Genomic DNA, 17,983 nt, shown 5'->3' with positions numbered 1-17,983 from the left:
CAGTAACTCCCTTCAGTTAATCAACAAAATTACAGAAAAAGATCTGTTAAATTTTACAACCAGTCACTTTCTTAAACTCTTGAAAATGTAAATTCTTATGTTATTTACTTACTTTCTTAAACTCTTGAAAATGTAAATTCCCAGTATCAGTAGGAAGACAGAAAGTACAATTGGAACCACAATAGCTACGAGTCTTATTCCTGAATTAAGAGAGAAGGAAAATAGGTTAGTTCATAATTCCTTCCAGCACAATGGATTTCGTGATTGGCGCTTTCCCCCCACCCCGACCCCCAAATTAATACACAAGACAGTTCTCTTGCTGAAGCAAGGTGTCCTTCAAGTAGAAACTGAACCAGCAGCATCTCAATGTCTATGTACTTGCATTGTGCATTTATGTACACCCTATGTTTGTTTTCATGTATGGAACGATATGTCTGGATGTTACGTAGAACAATACTTTTCACTGGATCAATTGCCCATAAATCCGAAAAATTGTCAATGTTAGTTGATGCAAAGTGAGGTGATTTCTGAGCCCTGAAATGTTGCCTGCTATAACTCTGATGGGACATGTGCAAAATGCCCAGGGAAATGAGGTGAAATCTGATTACACCGTTAACCTTCGGATTCTGTGCTCGCCCCTGGAGTTACTGCAGGAAACTGGTTGAACTCTGGCAGAATTTCGGGGCTCCAGTCCCTAATTGTAACAGTAAAATGACTTCCTATTATACAGGGGAAATGCAGTAATGTCACTAACTCCCTAATTCAGGCATAAATCCCCAATCAGCTGTTGCTTAATTTGATTAAATTCACAAAGGAAGCATTATAGTAATATCTTACCACAATTTATATCCTTTGTAATGATCGGGTCTGTATTGTTCACAATTTCTTTTTCCAGTATATCAATATGGCGAATAGATTTTTGTTTAATACCTGTAAATGCTAGAAAAATGCGAAATGATCTGTCTTTGTAAAGAATACATATTTAACAGCATTATTTCAGAGTAAGCAAATGCAGATCACATTTCCTGCAAGGATCACATCACATCTGTTTGTGAAAATCACGTATCTATTACACTGAAATCACAGGTAATCACACAAGTGATGATGATATTTTTACTTTATTTAGTTCTCTCCTCCGCCCATTGTATTCAGGATACATATTTTCTACAGGGTTTCATCATGTTCCCCATATTCTCTCTTCGTTTTGGTAACACTTTGATTTCATCGTTTTATTCATTTCTCCAATCTCCTTTTTAAGCTGCATCTAGAATTCAAAGGGCTTATTTCCAAAATTGGCTTGGATTTCCAAATTATCCAATCATATAAAAGTAGGTAGTACCAAATTTCATTTAGACTAAAAAAAATTGCAATTATATAGCATATTTAATTAAACAGAACATCCCAAGCTTTTAACAATAAATTACTGAATTAGAAACTATGGGTGCGATTTAATGGCTGCGCTTAAGCAAGAGCGCAACGAGACCGTTAGATTGCAGGGAAGGCCAAAATCGATGACTGCGCCGGGCACCGATCTGTTTGTGATATAACTGGCCCGCCCCTGTTGGTGAAATCAGGATCTGCCGGAGCGTGGCGAAAAATCAATAGTCACCACTTAAGGCCTATCTCCGTACAATTAATGGAAGCGACACCCCACCAACAGCCTCCCGTGGTCTAATGGCCTCCCAAGCAAGTGGTCACACAGGTGCCGATTGCTACTCCTTTTTAAAAACGTGAAGCTGGCAGAAGGGCTACTGCGGAGACCCGAGGAGTTGAGTAGCCATCTTCACTCCCAGGCAATGGGAGCACTGGGGTTGCTGCCCCGGTGCTTGGAAGGAAGGTTGGGGGAGTCCCCAGGGGCCAGCCTCGTAGAGGTGGGCGACCATCGGTGGGGGGGGGGGGGCACCCATAGACTTGGGTGGGAGGGGGAGATAAGTGTCTCAGGTGTCTCAGTGCTTGCGGGTCTGCCATGCTACCCCTGAATCGGGTGTTCCTGATCCTGGGGCATCCCCATCCAGCGTGGCCGCGTTGCTGAAGGCTAATGCTAATTGGAAATTGGCAATCGTATTTAAGTGAGCACCTCACACCTCCCAAGTGGGTAGGCAGGCAATGTAGTATGTGGGAGCTATTGCCTAGCATCCCAATCAGACCGTGATGCCTGGACATTGTGTCTGAATACTGCAGGAGACATCCAAATAGCACTGGGGTCATTTCAGTGACCAGAGGGCGGGTGTGTGCACCGGGGAGGGTACCAGTTCCCGGTCGAGGCAATGGTACATGTGGGTGTCTGGAGTATAGGGTGCAGTATCTGGTGAGCGGGGGCCTCTGCTGCAGCCGGGGTTGCGTGGGCAGGATGTGTCAGATGGGCCCCTTGGTGTGGGACACCGCTGGTTGCAGTCTCATCCTTTCCCAATTTCTTACAGCTATTACACGCAATGGACGATATCTTGGACCCCGTGGAAGCTGCCCTTGTGGTGCTGTTGGCAGATCAGGTGGCCAGACGCCGCAGGAGGCCTGCAGCAGCTTCGACAGAGACTCAAGGTGGCAGTCCATGTGCAGGGCCCCGTCCCAGAACCCATCAGACCAGGGAGGGATCCAGAGGAGGAGGCCGCTGATGACCATAGTGTACAGGCATCGAACATATGATGGAAGTGCGGGCCAAAGGAGGTTCCACCTCAACAAGGAGATGGTGGAGAACCTGTGCCATTATTGGGGTGGGGGGAGGGCAATTAACGTTTTATAGCGGTGATGGCCTTGCTGGTCCGAGCTTCGGGAAGTTCGCAGCAGTCCCCCCTCGATACTACACTTAGAAACTTTTTGGTTAAATTACGCCCAATGACTTTGACTTTCCACTCTCTCACGCCAGCCTGACTCTCTGATCCCACTGCAGTGAATGGAGATTCAGCTAACCACCAAATTCTCCATCCTCTCTGGCAGCAGTAGCGAGGTGGAGTCACATGGAGAATTCCACCCTGACTTCCGGTTGCGGCTATGACTAGCTAAGCCGCACATTTGGAAGCTCCTGCAACAAAGGTGTTTTTGGGCCAATTGGAGGGCCCCAACGGCGCTGAAAAAACGAATCCCGGTGGGGGAAGGTCCCCTGAGGAGAACTAGACCGATTTTATGGTCGGTACCCGGAGTGGAGCGGCAAGAAAAACGGCAGCAGCTCCCCAAAAAAAGCGGGGGAAGAAAATCAAAATGGCGGCCGGCGGTGCACCGGAGGAGTGGAAGAAATGGGCGGAGGAGCAGCAGGCCGCTCTCCTCCGTTTTTTCACGGAGATGAAAGTGGAACTCTTAGAGTCCATGAACGCGACGGCCACCAGGTTGGTGGGAGCCCAGGCGATCCAAGAGGCGTCGATTAAAGATCTGCAGCAGGAGATGGCCGCGAGGGAGGAGGAGGCCACAGTCATCGGGGCAAAGGTGGAGGTGCACGAGGCACTCCACATGAAGTGGCAGAGCCGCTTCGAGGAGCTGGACACTCGGATGAGGAGGAAAAATTTGAGGATCCTGGGCCTGGAAGAAGGCCTGGAGGGGTCGGATCTCCCGGGATATGTGGCGGAGATGTTGAGCTCCCTGATGGGGGAAGGGGCCGGTCCGGCGCCCCTGGAATTGGAAGAGGCATACCGGGTCATGGCCAGGAGGCCTAGGGCAAACGAGCCCCCGAGGGCGGTGCTGGTGCGGTTCCAGCGGCTAAGTGATCGAGAGAAAGTCCTGAGGTGGGCTAAAAGGGAGAAAAGCAGCAAGTGGCAGAACTCGACGGTAAGGGTGTACCAGGACTGGAGTGCGGAGGTGGCAAAGCGGCGGGCCCGGTACAACCGGACAAAGGCGGTGCTACACGCGAAAAAGATCAAATTTGGAATGTTGCAACCGGCGCGCTTGTGGGTCACCTACAAGGACCAACATCATTATTTCGAGTCCCCAGAGGAGGCCTGGACCTTTGTACAAGAGGAAAAGTTGGACACGAACTAAAACCTGGGAGCACCGGCGGTCGTAGCCGCCGGGGGACTCTGGATTGTGCAAGTGGCCCTTTTCTTTTTCAGGCCAGGTCGGAACTGGGTAACAGTTTCGTGGAGTGTTTGGGGTGTTTTTTCTCGAACGGTTGACTTTTCTGAATATTTTGAAGGTTTCGAGTTGTTGGGTGTTTCTGTATATTTGTACTGTTGAAATCTCTATTGTGGGTCGTTGGCTTCTTATGGGGTGTTTTTTCCCGTTTCCAATTTCCCTTAGTTATTTACCCCTCTTACCCTTTTTCTTTGGGTGCTTGGGGGGGTTTTTTGGTTCTTTTTTTTCTTTTCGGGTTATGGTTATCTGCGGTTATTTATACTGTTTGATGGAGGGTGATGGTTGGGCACACTGTTAGTTGATAGTTAGTTAATTATTTTGTTATTTAAGTATGTAGTTAAGTATTTATGTATTTAGTTGCCATTGGGTATTTGTATTTATATCGTTAAGTTGGGGAGACGGGACGGGGGGGAGCGGGTTGATTATGCGGGTCTTTCTCGGGGGTGTTAAGGGGATCTTTCACGGGCGCAGATGGGGTGAACCGGGAGGAGTCGGAATGTGGCAGGAGCAGCCGGGTCAGCGGAGACCAGCTGACTCTCGGGAGTACGATGTGGGGTACATCGCGGCTAGGAGGGGTCCTAGCCAGGGGGGGGGGGGGGGGGGGGGGGAAGGGGGGGGGGACTGGGGGGGGACACCGGGTTGCTGCTAGAAAGACCAGGGACGAGAAGGGGAGAGCCGGGGGGGGTGGGGGGGGGGGGGGCCATCGCTATGGGAAGCGGGTCAGAAAAGAAGGGATGACCCGGGGCGAGCAAGGGACAAGACATGGCTAATCGACAGGGAGTAGGGATGGGTCGCTCTGCGACCCGATTGATCACGTGGAACGTAAGGGGGCTGAATGGGCCGGTCAAAAGATCAAGGGTCTTCTCACACCTGAAGGGACTGAAGGCTGATGTAGCAATGCTGCAGGAGACTCATTTGAGGGTAGCAGATCAGGTCCGCCTGAGAAGGGGGTGGGTGGGACAGGTGTTCCACTCAGGCTTGGATATCAAGAACCGGGGGGGTGGCGATTTTGGTGGGAAAGAGAGTGTCGTTTGTGGCGGCAGAGGTGGTGGCAGACAAGGAGGGCAGGTACGTGATGGTGAGGGGTAGGCTGCAGGGAGAGAGTGTGGTACTGGTAAATGTGTATGCCCCGAACTGGGACGACGCGGGTTTTATGAGGCGCCTGCTGGGCCTCATCCCGGGACTGGAGGCAGGGGGCCTGATCATAGGAGGGGACTTTAATACGGTGTTAGACCCTGGGCTGGATAGATCGAGTTCCAGGACGAATAGGAGGCCGGCAGCGGCAGAGGTGTTAAGGGGGTTCATGGAGCAGATGGGAGGGGTAGACCCATGGAGATTTGGTAGGCCTAGGGCGAGGGAGTATTCTTTTTTCTCCCACGTCCACAGAGTGTACTCTAGGATCGATTTTTTCGTATTGAACAGGGGGCTGATACCGAGAGTGCAGGACACGGAGTACTCGGCCATTGCGATATCGGACCATGCACCACATTGGGTGGACGTGGACATGGGGGAGGCGCGGGACCAACGCCCGTTGTGGCGCCTGGATGTAGGGCTGTTGGCGGACGAAGAGGTGTGCAGAAGGGTGAGAACGGGCATTGAGAACTATCTGGGTACGAATGACACAGGTGAGGTGCAGGTGGGGACGGTCTGGGAGGCCTTGAAAGCAGTGATTAGAGGAGAGCTGATCTCCATAAGGGCACACAGAGAGAGGAAGGAGAGGCAGGAAAGGGAGAGGCTGGTGGGGGAGCTCCTAGAAGTAGATAGGAAATATGCGGCGGCGCCAGAGGAGGGGCTATTAAGGGAGCGGCGTAGCTTGCAGGCCAGGTTCGACCTACTGACCACTAGGAAGGCGGAAATGCAGTGGAGAAGGGCGCAGGGTGCGGCGTATGAGTACGGGGAAAAGGCGAGCAGGATGCTGGCACACCAGCTTCGTAAGCGAGATGCAGCCAGAGAGATTGGGGGAGTGAGAGAGAGGGGTGGGGATGTAGTGCAGAAGGGGCAAGAGGTGAATAGGGTCTTTAGGGACTTCTATAGGGAATTGTATAGGTCTGAACCGCCGAAGAGGAGAGGGGGAATGAAGAACTTTCTCGACAAATTGGGGTTCCCAAAGGTACAGGAGGAGCTGGTGGAAGGGTTGGGGGCGCCGATAGAGCTGCAGGAGCTAATTAAAGGGATAGGCCAGATGCAGGCGGGGAAGGCGCCGGGGCCGGATGGGTTCCCGGTGGAGTTTTACAGGAAATTTGTGGACTTGGTGGGTCCAGTGCTGGTGCGAGCCTTCAATGAGGCGCGCGAGGGGGGGGTTCTGCCTCCAACAATGTCGCAGGCCCTGATCTCCTTGATTTTGAAGCGGGACAAGGACCCGGTCCAGTGCGGGTCCTACAGGCCTATCTCCCTCTTAAATGTAGATGCCAAGCTGTTAGCAAAGGTCCTGGCAACCAGGATAGAGGACTGTGTGCCAGGGGTAGTCCATGAAGACCAGACGGGGTTCGTGAAGGGACGCCAACTTAACACAAATGTCCGGAGATTGTTAAATGTGATTATGATGCCAGCAGTGGAAGGGGAGGCGGAGATAGTGGTAGCGCTGGACGCGGAGAAGGCATTTGACAGGGTGGAGTGGGAATACTTGTGGGAGACGTTGGAAAGGTTTGGGTTTGGGGAGGGATTTATCAAGTGGGTAAAACTGCTCTATTCAGCTCCGATGGCAAGTGTGGTAACAAACGGGAGGAGGTCAGAATATTTTGGGCTCCATCGAGGTACTAGGCAGGGATGTCCCCTAACTCCCTTACTCTTTGCATTAGCGATTGAGCCGTTGGCGATGGCACTGAGGGGTTCAGGGGGGTGGAGAGGACTGACAAGGGGAGGGGAGGAACATCGGGTCTCGCTCTATGCGGATGATTTGTTGTTGTATGTGGCAGACCCGGAGGGGGGAATGCCGGAGGTAATGGGGATACTAGCGGAGTTCGGGGACTTTTCGGGATATAAATTAAATCTGGGGAAAAGTGAGGTCTTTGTAATACACCCGGGAGACCAAGGGGAGGGAATTGGGAGGCTCCCCTTCAAAAGAGCAGTTAAAAGTTTTAGGTATTTGGGGGTGCAGGTGGCAAAGAACTGGGGGACCCTACACAAGTTGAACTTTTCCAGACTGGTGGAGCAGATGGAGGAGGAGTTTAAGAGGTGGGACATGGTGCCGCTGTCGCTAGCAGGGAGGGTGCAGTCAGTTAAAATGACGGTCCTCCCGAGGTTCTTGTTTTTGTTCCAGTGTCTGCCCATCTTCCTCCCCAGGGCCTTTTTCAAGAAGGTAACGAGTAGTATCATGGGGTATGTGTGGGCACATGGCACCCCGAGAGTTAGAAGGGTCTTTTTGGAGCGGAGTAGGGATAGTGGAGGGCTGGCGTTACCCAACCTTTCAGGATATTACTGGGCGGCAAATACATCGATGGTACGAAAGTGGATGATGGAAGGGGAGGGGGCAGCCTGGAAGCGCATGGAGAGGGCGTCCTGCGGCAACATAAGCTTAGGGGCACTGGTAACGGCACCATGGCCGCTCCCTCCCACGAGGTATACCACGAGCCCGGTGGTGGCGGCCACCCTCAAGATCTGGGGGCAGTGGAGGCGACACAGGGGGGAAGTGGGAGGTCTGATAGGGGCACCACTAAGAGGGAACCACAGATTTGCGCCGGGAAACACAGGAGGGGGATTCCAGAGCTGGCAGAGGGCGGGTATTAGACAACTGAGGGACTTGTTTATAGAGGGGAGGTTTGCGAGCCTGGGAGAGCTGGAGGAGAAATTTGGGCTCCCCCCGGGGAACACGTTCAGGTACCTCCAAGTGAAGGCATTTGCCAGACGACAGGTAGCGGGGTTCCCCGCGCTCCCCGACAGGGGGGTGAGTGATAGGGTGCTATCAGGGGTCTGGGTCGGGGAGGGGAAGATCTCGGACATCTATAAGATTATGCAGGAGGTGGAGGAGGTACCAGTAGAGGAGCTGAAAGATAAGTGGGAGTTAGAGCTGGGGGAACAGATAGAGGACGGGACATGGGCAGACGCCCTGGAGAGGGTTAACTCGTCGTCGTCATGTGCGAGACTAAGTCTCATTCAATTTAAGGTACTGCATAGAGCCCACATGACGGGGACAAGGATGAGTCGGTTTTTCGGGGGTGAAGACAGGTGTATTAGATGTTCGGGAAGCCCTGCGAATCATGCACATATGTTTTGGGCATGTCCGGCACTGGAGGAGTTCTGGAAGGGGGTGGCAGGGACGGTGTCGAGAGTGGTGGGGTCCAGGGTCAAGCCAGGATGGGGACTTGCGATCTTCGGGGTTGGGGTGGAACCGGGGGTACAGGAGGCGAGGGAGGCTGGAATATTAGCCTTTGCGTCCTTGGTGGCTCGGAGGAGGATCCTGATTCAGTGGAGGGACGAAAGGCCTCCGAGTGTTAACACCTGGTTAAACGACATGGCAAACTTCATCCAATTGGAAAGGATCAAATTCGCCCTGAGAGGGTCGGTGCAGGGGTTTTCCAGGCGATGGCAACCCTTCCTAGACCTCTTGGATCAGAGATAGAAACTGAGGCCATGACAGCAGCAACCCGGGAGGGGAGGGGAGGGCGGGAGGGGGGGGAGGGGGGAAAACGACGAAGGAAGTACGGTAGCGGCGGTGGCACGGGCAAGGCCTGCCCGAGGACGCTGCTAGAAATGATAAGTTGGTCTGACTGTCGGTTCGCCGGCGGGGGGGGGGGGGGGGGGGGGGGGGGGGGGGGGGGGGGGGGAGACGCGAGGGGTAGGGGGGGGGGGGGATTCTTTTTCTTTTTCTTGTTAAGTAGGGGGGTTTGACTTTGTTTTGTTATAATTTAAATGTAAATGTAGGGGGGGTTAAAATGTTTGTATTTTGAAAAATTCAATAAAAATTATTTAAAAAAAAAAAAAAAGAGAATTCCACCCTCTAGATACCCAATCAAAGAATCCTGTTTAATATTAGCATTGGAACAGTGAACACACATCAAGTTGTGATATTTGGGCTTGAACTTTCGAGGGATGGTAATCACATTCGTAATGACATTCCACCCTTCTTTACTTACACTGGGGTACATATTGAGCCTGACTTTCTGATTCAGGGTGGGTGACAAAAGTGCAGTGCAGCAGGTTCCCGACCTTCAGTCTCAAGCAGCAAAGACGGACAAAAGGAAGAAACAATGGCACTAGCTGTACAACAGGTGAGTTTAGCCACTTTAAGAAGCCAAGGGGAAGTGTGTAAGGTAAGTGGATAGAATGGGGCGGATGGGAAGAAAGAAATGAAAATGAAAATCGCTTATCGTCACGAGTAGGCTTCAATGAAGTTCCTGTGAAAAGCCCCTAGTCGCCACATTCCAGCGCCTGTCCGGGGAGGCTGGTACGGGAATTGAAAGGTGCTGCTGGCCTGCCTTGGTCTGCTTTAAAAGCCAGCGATTTAGCCCAGTGTGTTAAACCAGCCCTGGTGGTGATGACATGGCTGGGGTGAGGTGTGGTGGCAGGTGGTCAGTTCGGGGTGTTGGGAGGCAGGGTGTATGGGTTTGGGGGAGGGGGTGTTTGTCGGGCATTTGGGAGATGTAGGGTAGGTTTAGCGATTTTGGAAGTGCCATCGTGGCAGTGCCAGGGAGGCAGTTCCAAGGTGCCCACGTTCCATGGGGAGGGCCAGAGAGCCACCCTGCACTGATCTTGACCACCCAGGGGTCTCCGATGGCTCAGGTGACCCCCTGAGTGCCGTTCTGCCTTGTCCATGTTTGTGCTGACCAGTGCTGAATGGTGCCTGGCTGCAAGCCTTTCTCGGGAGGCCGATGGATCCTGGGTAATTTCGCCGAAGTTGGTTTAAATCCGGCTTTAGTGTGCGCCGTTTGGTCCTGCCCAATTGGCAGGGTCCTGACTCGGACGCCTCACGGGACCTGGGTGGATCCTGCGAGGTGTGAAGACTGCTGGGAGGCCTCTCCCGAAATTCACCAACCGCACTGCCCTCGGGCGAGAGTGTAACATGGCCAGTGAATCACGCCAATGATCATATTAAATGGCGGAGCAGGCTCAATGGGCTGAATGGCCTACTCCTGCTCCAATGTAGCTTTCAATGGCTGTTCCCCTTACGCGGGATGGATTTATGCATCAAAGCAACAAGCAACTAATAGTATCGACAAAGATATGGGACGGAACCTTATTACGAAGGTCAATATTTTCCAGCTAAACACAAACAGCTATAACATAGTTTCCATCACCTTTTTACGTTTATGGTTCTTAGTAAATTTTACCCAAATTCCCATGTCCCTGGGCCAAGGTCCCTCAAGTAAAAAAAATCAAAAGTAGGAACGGCCTCAATAATTTCTGCAGACAGTCCACTGTTCCAATGTAAAGCACCTATTTGTGCCCAGACTTCCATTAATCTCAAACGTGGCAAACTGAAAATACTATTCAGGCACACTTTGGTGACTTCACTATTATCATTTAATAAAGCATCCACTGAAAACATTCAAATGCAAATTCTCTATTGGCTCACCCTTGTTCAGCACTCACATCAACTCTGCCTTCTCAGCAACCTTCTCCGGTTGGAGAAGATTAAGTTCGAGTTGAGGGGGTCAGAGGAGGGCTCTGAGTTCCAGTGGGGCTTGTTCATAACGCTATTTGAGGAGTTGTTTGTCGAAGGGTTGGGGGGGGGGGGGGGGGGGGCTCTAAAATGGGAAAAATTGTACAAACTGCTGACTGTGATTTATGGACCGTGTGTTTTATATTTTACTGTTATTACATGTATTTGGGATAAAATACCTTTTTTTTAAAAAAAACTTTGCCTTCTCAATTTTCCCTCAAATAGTCTATGACACTATTCAAAGAGCAGAGGGGAATTCTTCTGGTTTTCTAGCGAACATTTATCCCATTATCAACACCGGTCAATCAGATTATGTGATCATTTGGGGCAGCAGGGTAGCATGGTGGTTAGCATAAATGCTTCACAGCTCCAGGGTCCCAGGTTCGATTCCCGGCTGGGTCACTGTCTGTGTGGAGTCTGCACGTCCTCCCCCTGTGTGCGTGGGTTTCCTCCGGGTGCTCCGGTTTCCTCCCACAGTCCAAAGATGTGCGGGTTAGGTGGATTGGCCATGCTAAATTGCCCGTAGTGTTAAAAGTAGGGTTAAGGGGGAGGTTGTTCAGTTACCGGTATAGGGTGGATACGTGGGTTTGAGTAGGGTGATCATGGCTCGGCACAACATTGAGGGCCGAAGGGCCTGTTCTGTGCTGTACTGTTCTATGTTCTATTTATATCGGTGGTTTGTGGGACCTTGCTTTTTGCATACTGGCTGCTATTTTCACCTACATTACAATATACTTCAAAACTACCAAATAGGCTCTGATGCACTTTTAAACTACGTGTAAACATGTAAGGTGCTGCGCAAAAATACTTCAATAGCAAAGATAATTGGACAGAATGTCAAAAAGGGTCTTGGTTGGCAGTCATCTGGTTTGCGCAACTGCGCAAAAAGAGTTTCTGTTCCTATGTTCAGAACACAAAATAAGTGTGATTTTAACCTTTATTATTTTAATCTCTCATCCATAATAATGTAAAAGTAACTTGCAGTTTCCTGAAAAGAAAAGCAAAATCTTTCAGCGTAATCAGAAATAGAGCAAAAGTTATTATTTGGCTTTGGGACATGCTGAGGTCGTGAATGATAATATTATTATAAATGCAAATGGTGCCAAGGAGGCCCGACTAGCCACACCCACAGGTTCTGGTCTTGCCCAAGACTTGTCAGGTTCTGGACAGCCTTCTTTGAGGGAATATGTAAGGTGGTGGGGATGAGGGTGGTCCGTGCTCAAGATTGATGGACTTCGGGGTCTCAGAAAAGCCAGATCTGTTCACGGGGAGGCAGGGAGGGGGCCCTTACCTTTGCCTCCCTAATCTCCCGCCGGAGAATCCTGCTTGGCTGGTGATCAGCAGTACCTCCTAAAGCTGCAGACTGGCTGTCCAACCTATCGGAATTTCTCCAGATGGAGAAAATCAAATTTGCCATCTGGGGGTCGGAAGAAGGCGTCCACAAAATGTGGGAGTTATTCCAAGTCCTGTTTGCAGCCAACAGCCAATAAACCAGAGGCAACTGAAAGCCACAACAAAATAACGTATGCCAACGGAAGGGGTTGAGGGAGGATGGGAAGGGAACAATGAAACATAGAACCCAATCAAGATCAGCAAGCAAACAAAAAAAAACACAGCGCTATGCCAATCACACAGGAACAAAACACAGGAGCTGACGAGGAAAGTGGGCACACCAGATGATAAGAAGGAGAGGGGGTCTAGAAGGAAAGGTGTGGGGGGGTGGGGGGAGGAAAGTGGGGGATCCGGTTGGGAATAAGCACTCCCTGTTGCCTTTGTCTTGCATAACTTAAAAATCCTTAATAAGAACACATTAAAAAAAAAGCAAATTCCTCTTTCTAATGGTTGATGAAGATCAGGGCCAGGATTCTCCGAAACCCCGGCCAAGTGTTGACGCCGGCGTCAACGGGCTTCCTGGCCCAGTTATTCTCCGGATTTCAGGGGGCTAGAACAGCGGCAGAGTATTGTGCGCTTCCCCGGAGCCGAAAGCTGGCCCGTCTGTGCGCCGGACCCCGCGCAACATGGCGGAGCCCTACAGGCTCTTTGCGGGAAGAACATAAGGCCCCCCTACCTAACACCCCCCAGAATGAGTGTGCCCACCGATCGGCAGCACCCGATTGCAGGCCTAGCCACCGTAGAGGTCCCCCCGGAGTCGGATCCGCCCGACCCGCCCACCAGGATGGCCCCCCGCAGCCAGAATGCCGAGGTCCCACCAGGTGAGACCATATATGAACCACGCCGGTGGGACTCAGTGGAACTTGGTGGGCACTCGGTCCATCGAGCGCAGAGAATCGCCGCGGGGGCTATTGAAAGCGGCCCCTGACCGCCGCCGCTGCGACCGCACGGGCAGGATTGGTGCCGATTCTCTGGCTGCTGTAGAATCGGCAGCCCGGCGTCAGAGCGGCGTGGTGGGATTCCCGCGCGCACCCCCCCCGGCAATTCTCTGACCCAGTGCGGGCTCGGAGAATCCCGGCCCAGATTATTCAGTCAAAAGAACATCGATAAAGAAGATTCATGATTATTATGCACTTATTGCAGGTATACCGATAAAAGATTGGAAATATAATTAGAAACTCTCATCGTAGCGCACTAATCAGTTCTGGTTGAAAATAAGTGTCGATTAGATGCCAATACGCCATTTACATTAAGATTTTCTAATTTGAGTCAAAATGTACTCACATCGATCTTGCCGGCATCCTATTAACTCCACTTTAATGGCTATTCTCTGTCTCCATCTCTGGGGAATGATACGAATGAAACGGGCAACGACGGCAGGGATGAAATTATTGCGGGTCAATTGACAGTAATCAGTATTGCCCCCAAATATCTGCAATTAACATTTATGCTATTACTTTCTGAGCACATGAAACATTTTGCACATGCCCCATTATCGTTTGGCATAAACATTGCCAGCTAGCTTTAAAGCACAAAGATAATACCTTGCTTATAGTAGTATGGTATTTGAAAACTTAACAATAAAATACATGGAGCTCAATTCTCTGCCGTCGAGATTCTCCATTTTTCCGGAAGACTGGAGTATCCTGTTGGCGTGGGGCTGCCCCACAATGGGAAACCTCATTGACCAGCTTGCGAAATGGAGAATCCCGCTAGCGTGCCGCGCCAACGGGATGGAGAGCACAGAACGTAAGAGTGCAGAAGGAGGCCATTTGGCCCATCGAGTCTGCACCATTTAAGCCCTCACTTCCACCCTATCCTGGTAACCCAATAACCCCTCCTAACCTTTTTTGGAAACTAAGGGCAATTTATCATGGCCAATCCACCTGACCTGCTCGTCTTTGGACTGTGGGAGGAAACCGGAGCACCCGGAGAAAACCCACGCACACACGGGGAGAACATGCAGACTCCACACAGATAGTGACCCAGCGGGGAATCGAACCTGGGTCCCTGGCGCCGTGAAGCCACAGTGCTAGCCGCTTGTGCTACCATGCTGCCCATGATATTCATTGGTCTATTCGTGGAAATATAGTTTTACAAAAGTTATTTTGTGATAATCTCAAGCAAAATGCAGTTAACTTAAGCAATGAACAGCTGTGATCAGTTGAGATTCCTGAACTGCTGCAAAGCCCACATTTTCCCAACATACTTACCCGTTCAACATTGCTGTTGCCTTCTTTGTATACCTTCCATTTTTTACCATCTTTGCTGAAGGACACCTTATAAGTCTCTACGTAAAAGAGAAACCGTGGCAGTGTGGAACCTGAGGTTATGATTCCTGAGGCAATTACAAAACAATGTAAACATATTATTTTCATTCACAATTACTTTTTGTGTAAATATATTGGAGTTGTGCACATTCTTTGGGGGAGGCTATTTCGGTTTGAGATGAGGGGGAATCTCTTCACTCTGGAGGGTGGTGAACCTTTGGAATTCTCTGCCCCAGAGGGTTGTGGACACTCAGTCGTTGAATATGTTCAAGACTGTGATCGACAGGTTTCTAGATATTAAAAATATCAAGGGATACAGGGATATTGCAGGAAAATGGTTTTGAGGTTGAAGATCAGCCATGGTCTCACTGAATGGTGGGTGGATCTAGCTTAAAGGGTAAAATGTCCTGCTCCTATTTCTTATGATAAGGATCCACTGGGTTGTGTGATTTAGACGAGAAGATAGAAAAAAGAGAATGACTTAAATATTGCATTATTTAGAAGACGTATGTTGGAGTCATGCTGCATTAAGAATTAGCCTCCAATTCCTAACAACATACTGTAATGAGGTAGTTACCAAATACACCTTTGACCTTTTCTACTCAAAGACCCCTATTCTGAACTTGGATGGGTGATTAGCATAAGCTACTCAGCTCCAAGTCAACCAAACTTTCTTCATACTATTCACATTCTGTTCTACATTTGGCTCAAATTCAAATTATCCCCATTATATATTTGTTCCAACACACAACTGCAGGCATGTTTTGCACAGTGCACACTGCATATCATTTTGGAAGGGAGGTTGGAAGAAAAGGAACTGATGGTCAATTTAAATCCTGAAACATTCTCTAAAATAACGACATTACAAAGATTAACATTTTTCCAAGATTAATTTCTGAAAGGTTATCCAGGAAGCATTAAAAAAATGCTGGAAGGATCCACCAAATAAGGCAAATGAAAAAATGTTGATGTTTCAGGCAACATTATGAGAATAATGCAGCAACTTCATCATTTCAAATTAATAATACTCAAAATTTCTGACATGTGGCTTCCTTTAAGTTCTCAATGGAGTTTTGCCAGTGGTTGAATTAGATTTTGATTTGGTACATAACAGGGTAAGAAGGGTCTGGAAGAGGAAGAGTAACTTCTATTATTGGCCTCTGAGCAATGTGTCTGTCACCATTGCTGTGTAATTGTTAAGTTTTCCACAAAATGCAAACATGCCAGAGTGATTGGCATGTGATTTAATGGGGGAAAACAAAAGTTCCGTTTTGGGTGTGTTTAGTGGGGCGTTCTTGGTGCTCCCCTTTATCAAACGCGACACCAAGGCTGCATGAGCTGAACTCGGCATTTTTAAACGCCGCCCCGATCTCTCGATCTCCCTCGGCATCCCCACTGCGGCCTCTGGACCCCCCTATACTCCCAACTTACCTGCCAGAGGGTCCACGAGCCCCCCCCCCCCCCCAACCCCCTCACCCTCCCTCATAAGGACGGAGCACCACCCCCGCCCAATCCCTGGCACAGACACCAGGCATCGCCAGCCTGGCAGTGTTATCTGGGTGGGTGCAATGGTGGCAGTGCCAAGGTGACCAGGTGGCAGTAGGAGTGCCAGGTTACCACCCTGCCCAGAGACCGACCACCCTGCGGCCTCTGCTGGCCTGGAAGACCCGCCCATGTGCCGTTACATCTGGACCAGTGTTAAACGGCGCTCCCGTGGTGAGGTTTCCCAGAGGGAGGCGTTTGTTCCCAGACCTCAGGAGTCGACATATTTAAGTGAACCTAACCGCTCATGTAACAAGTAAATCTGGATTTCACCCAGTGAGGGGCGAGATCCAGATAGCGACAAGATCTAACAAGATCTCATGAGGTGTTCGAGCGTCGCAAATCTTACGAGAGGCCTTGTCGTGTCATCAAGTCAGACATGACAAGGCTGTTCAATTGTGCTCATTACACCTAATGCACTGTTGTACAATGTTTGTATTTGATTGTGATTCAGCCACTTTAAAATGCTTGGTGGAGGAGGAGGATGTGACTCCTGAAGATCACATGTTTACAGCATACCCATTTATTTATTTAAATATCAACATGATCTGCACTGTGATTATTCACAGACAAAAGTAAAAATAAACTTATCGATCACTGATCGGGATTTGGAGGGTGATTTTGTGTTTTCTATTTATCTATTACTGCGATACAGCAAATTAATTGAGGCAACATATTGCATGACTGAATGAACAATATTGCACAAGTCAAATGGTACTCAAAAGACATGTATCTCACAAATATCTCTAATCATATTTATAAGACCATATGATGTAGGAACAGTAGGCTATTCAATGGGATCATGACTGATCTGATATGATAATCCTCAACTCCACTTTCCTGCCTTATTCCCATAAACCTTGATTCCCTTACAGATTAAAACCTGTCTAAATCAGCCTTGACTATACTTTTAAAAAAATTCTTTTAATGGCATTTCCCATAATTTATAAACAGTTGTATACACACACATCACATTTTTCTTGTCCGCGCTAATTTCCTTTATTATACAGAGAGGCTTAGTTTGTCCTTTGTTAAACTGACCCTACATTTTGTTGCCCTCTGAATCGGTCTATGGTTTCTCCCCCTTCCCCATCCCCCCCCCCCCCCCCCCCCCCCCCAGCTTCGGCTGTGCTTTTCTTTTATTTTCCAGACAGAATGGGAAAGAAAAGGGTGGGGTAGACCCCCCCACATCTTTCGTGATTTCCCCACCTTCCTCCCCCCCCTCACCGCCCCTTTCCGCCTCCGTCACCCCCTGCCCCCCTTACCTTCGGCTGTGCTTTTCTTTTATTTTCTGGACAGAATGGGAAAAAAAACCCTCATCACTCGTGGTTCCCCCCGGGAACAGACGGACAAACTGCCCCAAGTATCCAAGAAGCCTTCTTCTGACCCTCGGGTGGCGTACTTGATCTTCTCCAGGTGGAGACATTCTGAAAGGTCAGTGAGCCAGTCTGCAGTTGTCAGTGGTGCTGACGATTGCCAGCCGAGCAGGATTCTCCGGCGTGCGATTAGGGAAGCAAAATTGAGAGCATTGGCCCCCTACCCCATGTGTAGTTCTGGCTGCTCCAATACTCTGAAGATTGCCACTATCGGGCATGGCTTCACCCTCGCCCCCAACAACCTTGGACATTGCCTCGGAGAAGGCTGTCCAGAACCCAGCAAGCTTGGGGCAAGCCCAAAACATGTGGGGGTGGTTGGCCGGGCCCCTCTGGCACCCTTCACATTTTTCCTCCAACTCCAGGAAGATCCTGCTCATTCGGGTTCGGGTCAGGTGCACTCTGTGCACCACTTTGAGCTGCATTAGGCTTAGCCTTGTGCAGGAGGAGGAGGAATTCACCCTGCTCAGTGCTTCGCTCCAGAGTCCCCACCCTACCTCTGTCCGCAGTTCGTCCTCCCATTTTTGTCTGGTCCCGTCCACTGGTGTTCGGGCTCTGTCCAGTAGCTGTCCGTATATTTCCCACATAGCCCCCACTTCTTGCCGCTTGTGCCTATCAGGTCCTCTAGTAGTGTGCTTTCCAGGGCCCCGGGGTACCCTACTGTCTCTTTGCAGAGGAAGTGTTTTATTTGGAGGTGTTTCATTTCCTGTCCTTTTGCTAGCCTCCTCTTCCTCATCAGTTCGTCTAGT

At 50.0% G+C, this 17,983-nt stretch overlaps 1 protein-coding gene across 4 annotated transcripts in view; it reads right to left on the bottom strand.

Moving 5' to 3' along the window:
• Positions 1-17,983, bottom strand: part of dcbld1 (discoidin, CUB and LCCL domain containing 1) — a 158,771-nt gene that overhangs the window by 12,290 nt on the left and 128,498 nt on the right. For 3 of the 4 annotated variants that reach the window (XM_038799666.1, XM_038799670.1, XM_038799669.1), the window contains 4 exons: positions 14,263-14,387; positions 13,334-13,481; positions 838-939; positions 113-200 (listed from right to left, as the gene is read on the bottom strand). In XM_038799666.1, the coding sequence (XP_038655594.1) occupies positions 113-200; positions 838-939; positions 13,334-13,481; positions 14,263-14,387 (463 nt within the window). The remainder of the gene's footprint in view (positions 1-112; positions 201-837; positions 940-13,333; positions 13,482-14,262; positions 14,388-17,983) is intronic. The other variant, XM_038799668.1, reaches the window with a different exon arrangement.

Source organism: Scyliorhinus canicula, chromosome 6, assembly GCF_902713615.1.
Source record: "Scyliorhinus canicula chromosome 6, sScyCan1.1, whole genome shotgun sequence".
NCBI lineage: Eukaryota > Metazoa > Chordata > Chondrichthyes > Carcharhiniformes > Scyliorhinidae > Scyliorhinus > Scyliorhinus canicula.
The sequence above is the reverse complement of the archived record's forward strand: the minus strand, read 5'-3'. Positions and strand labels throughout refer to the sequence as shown.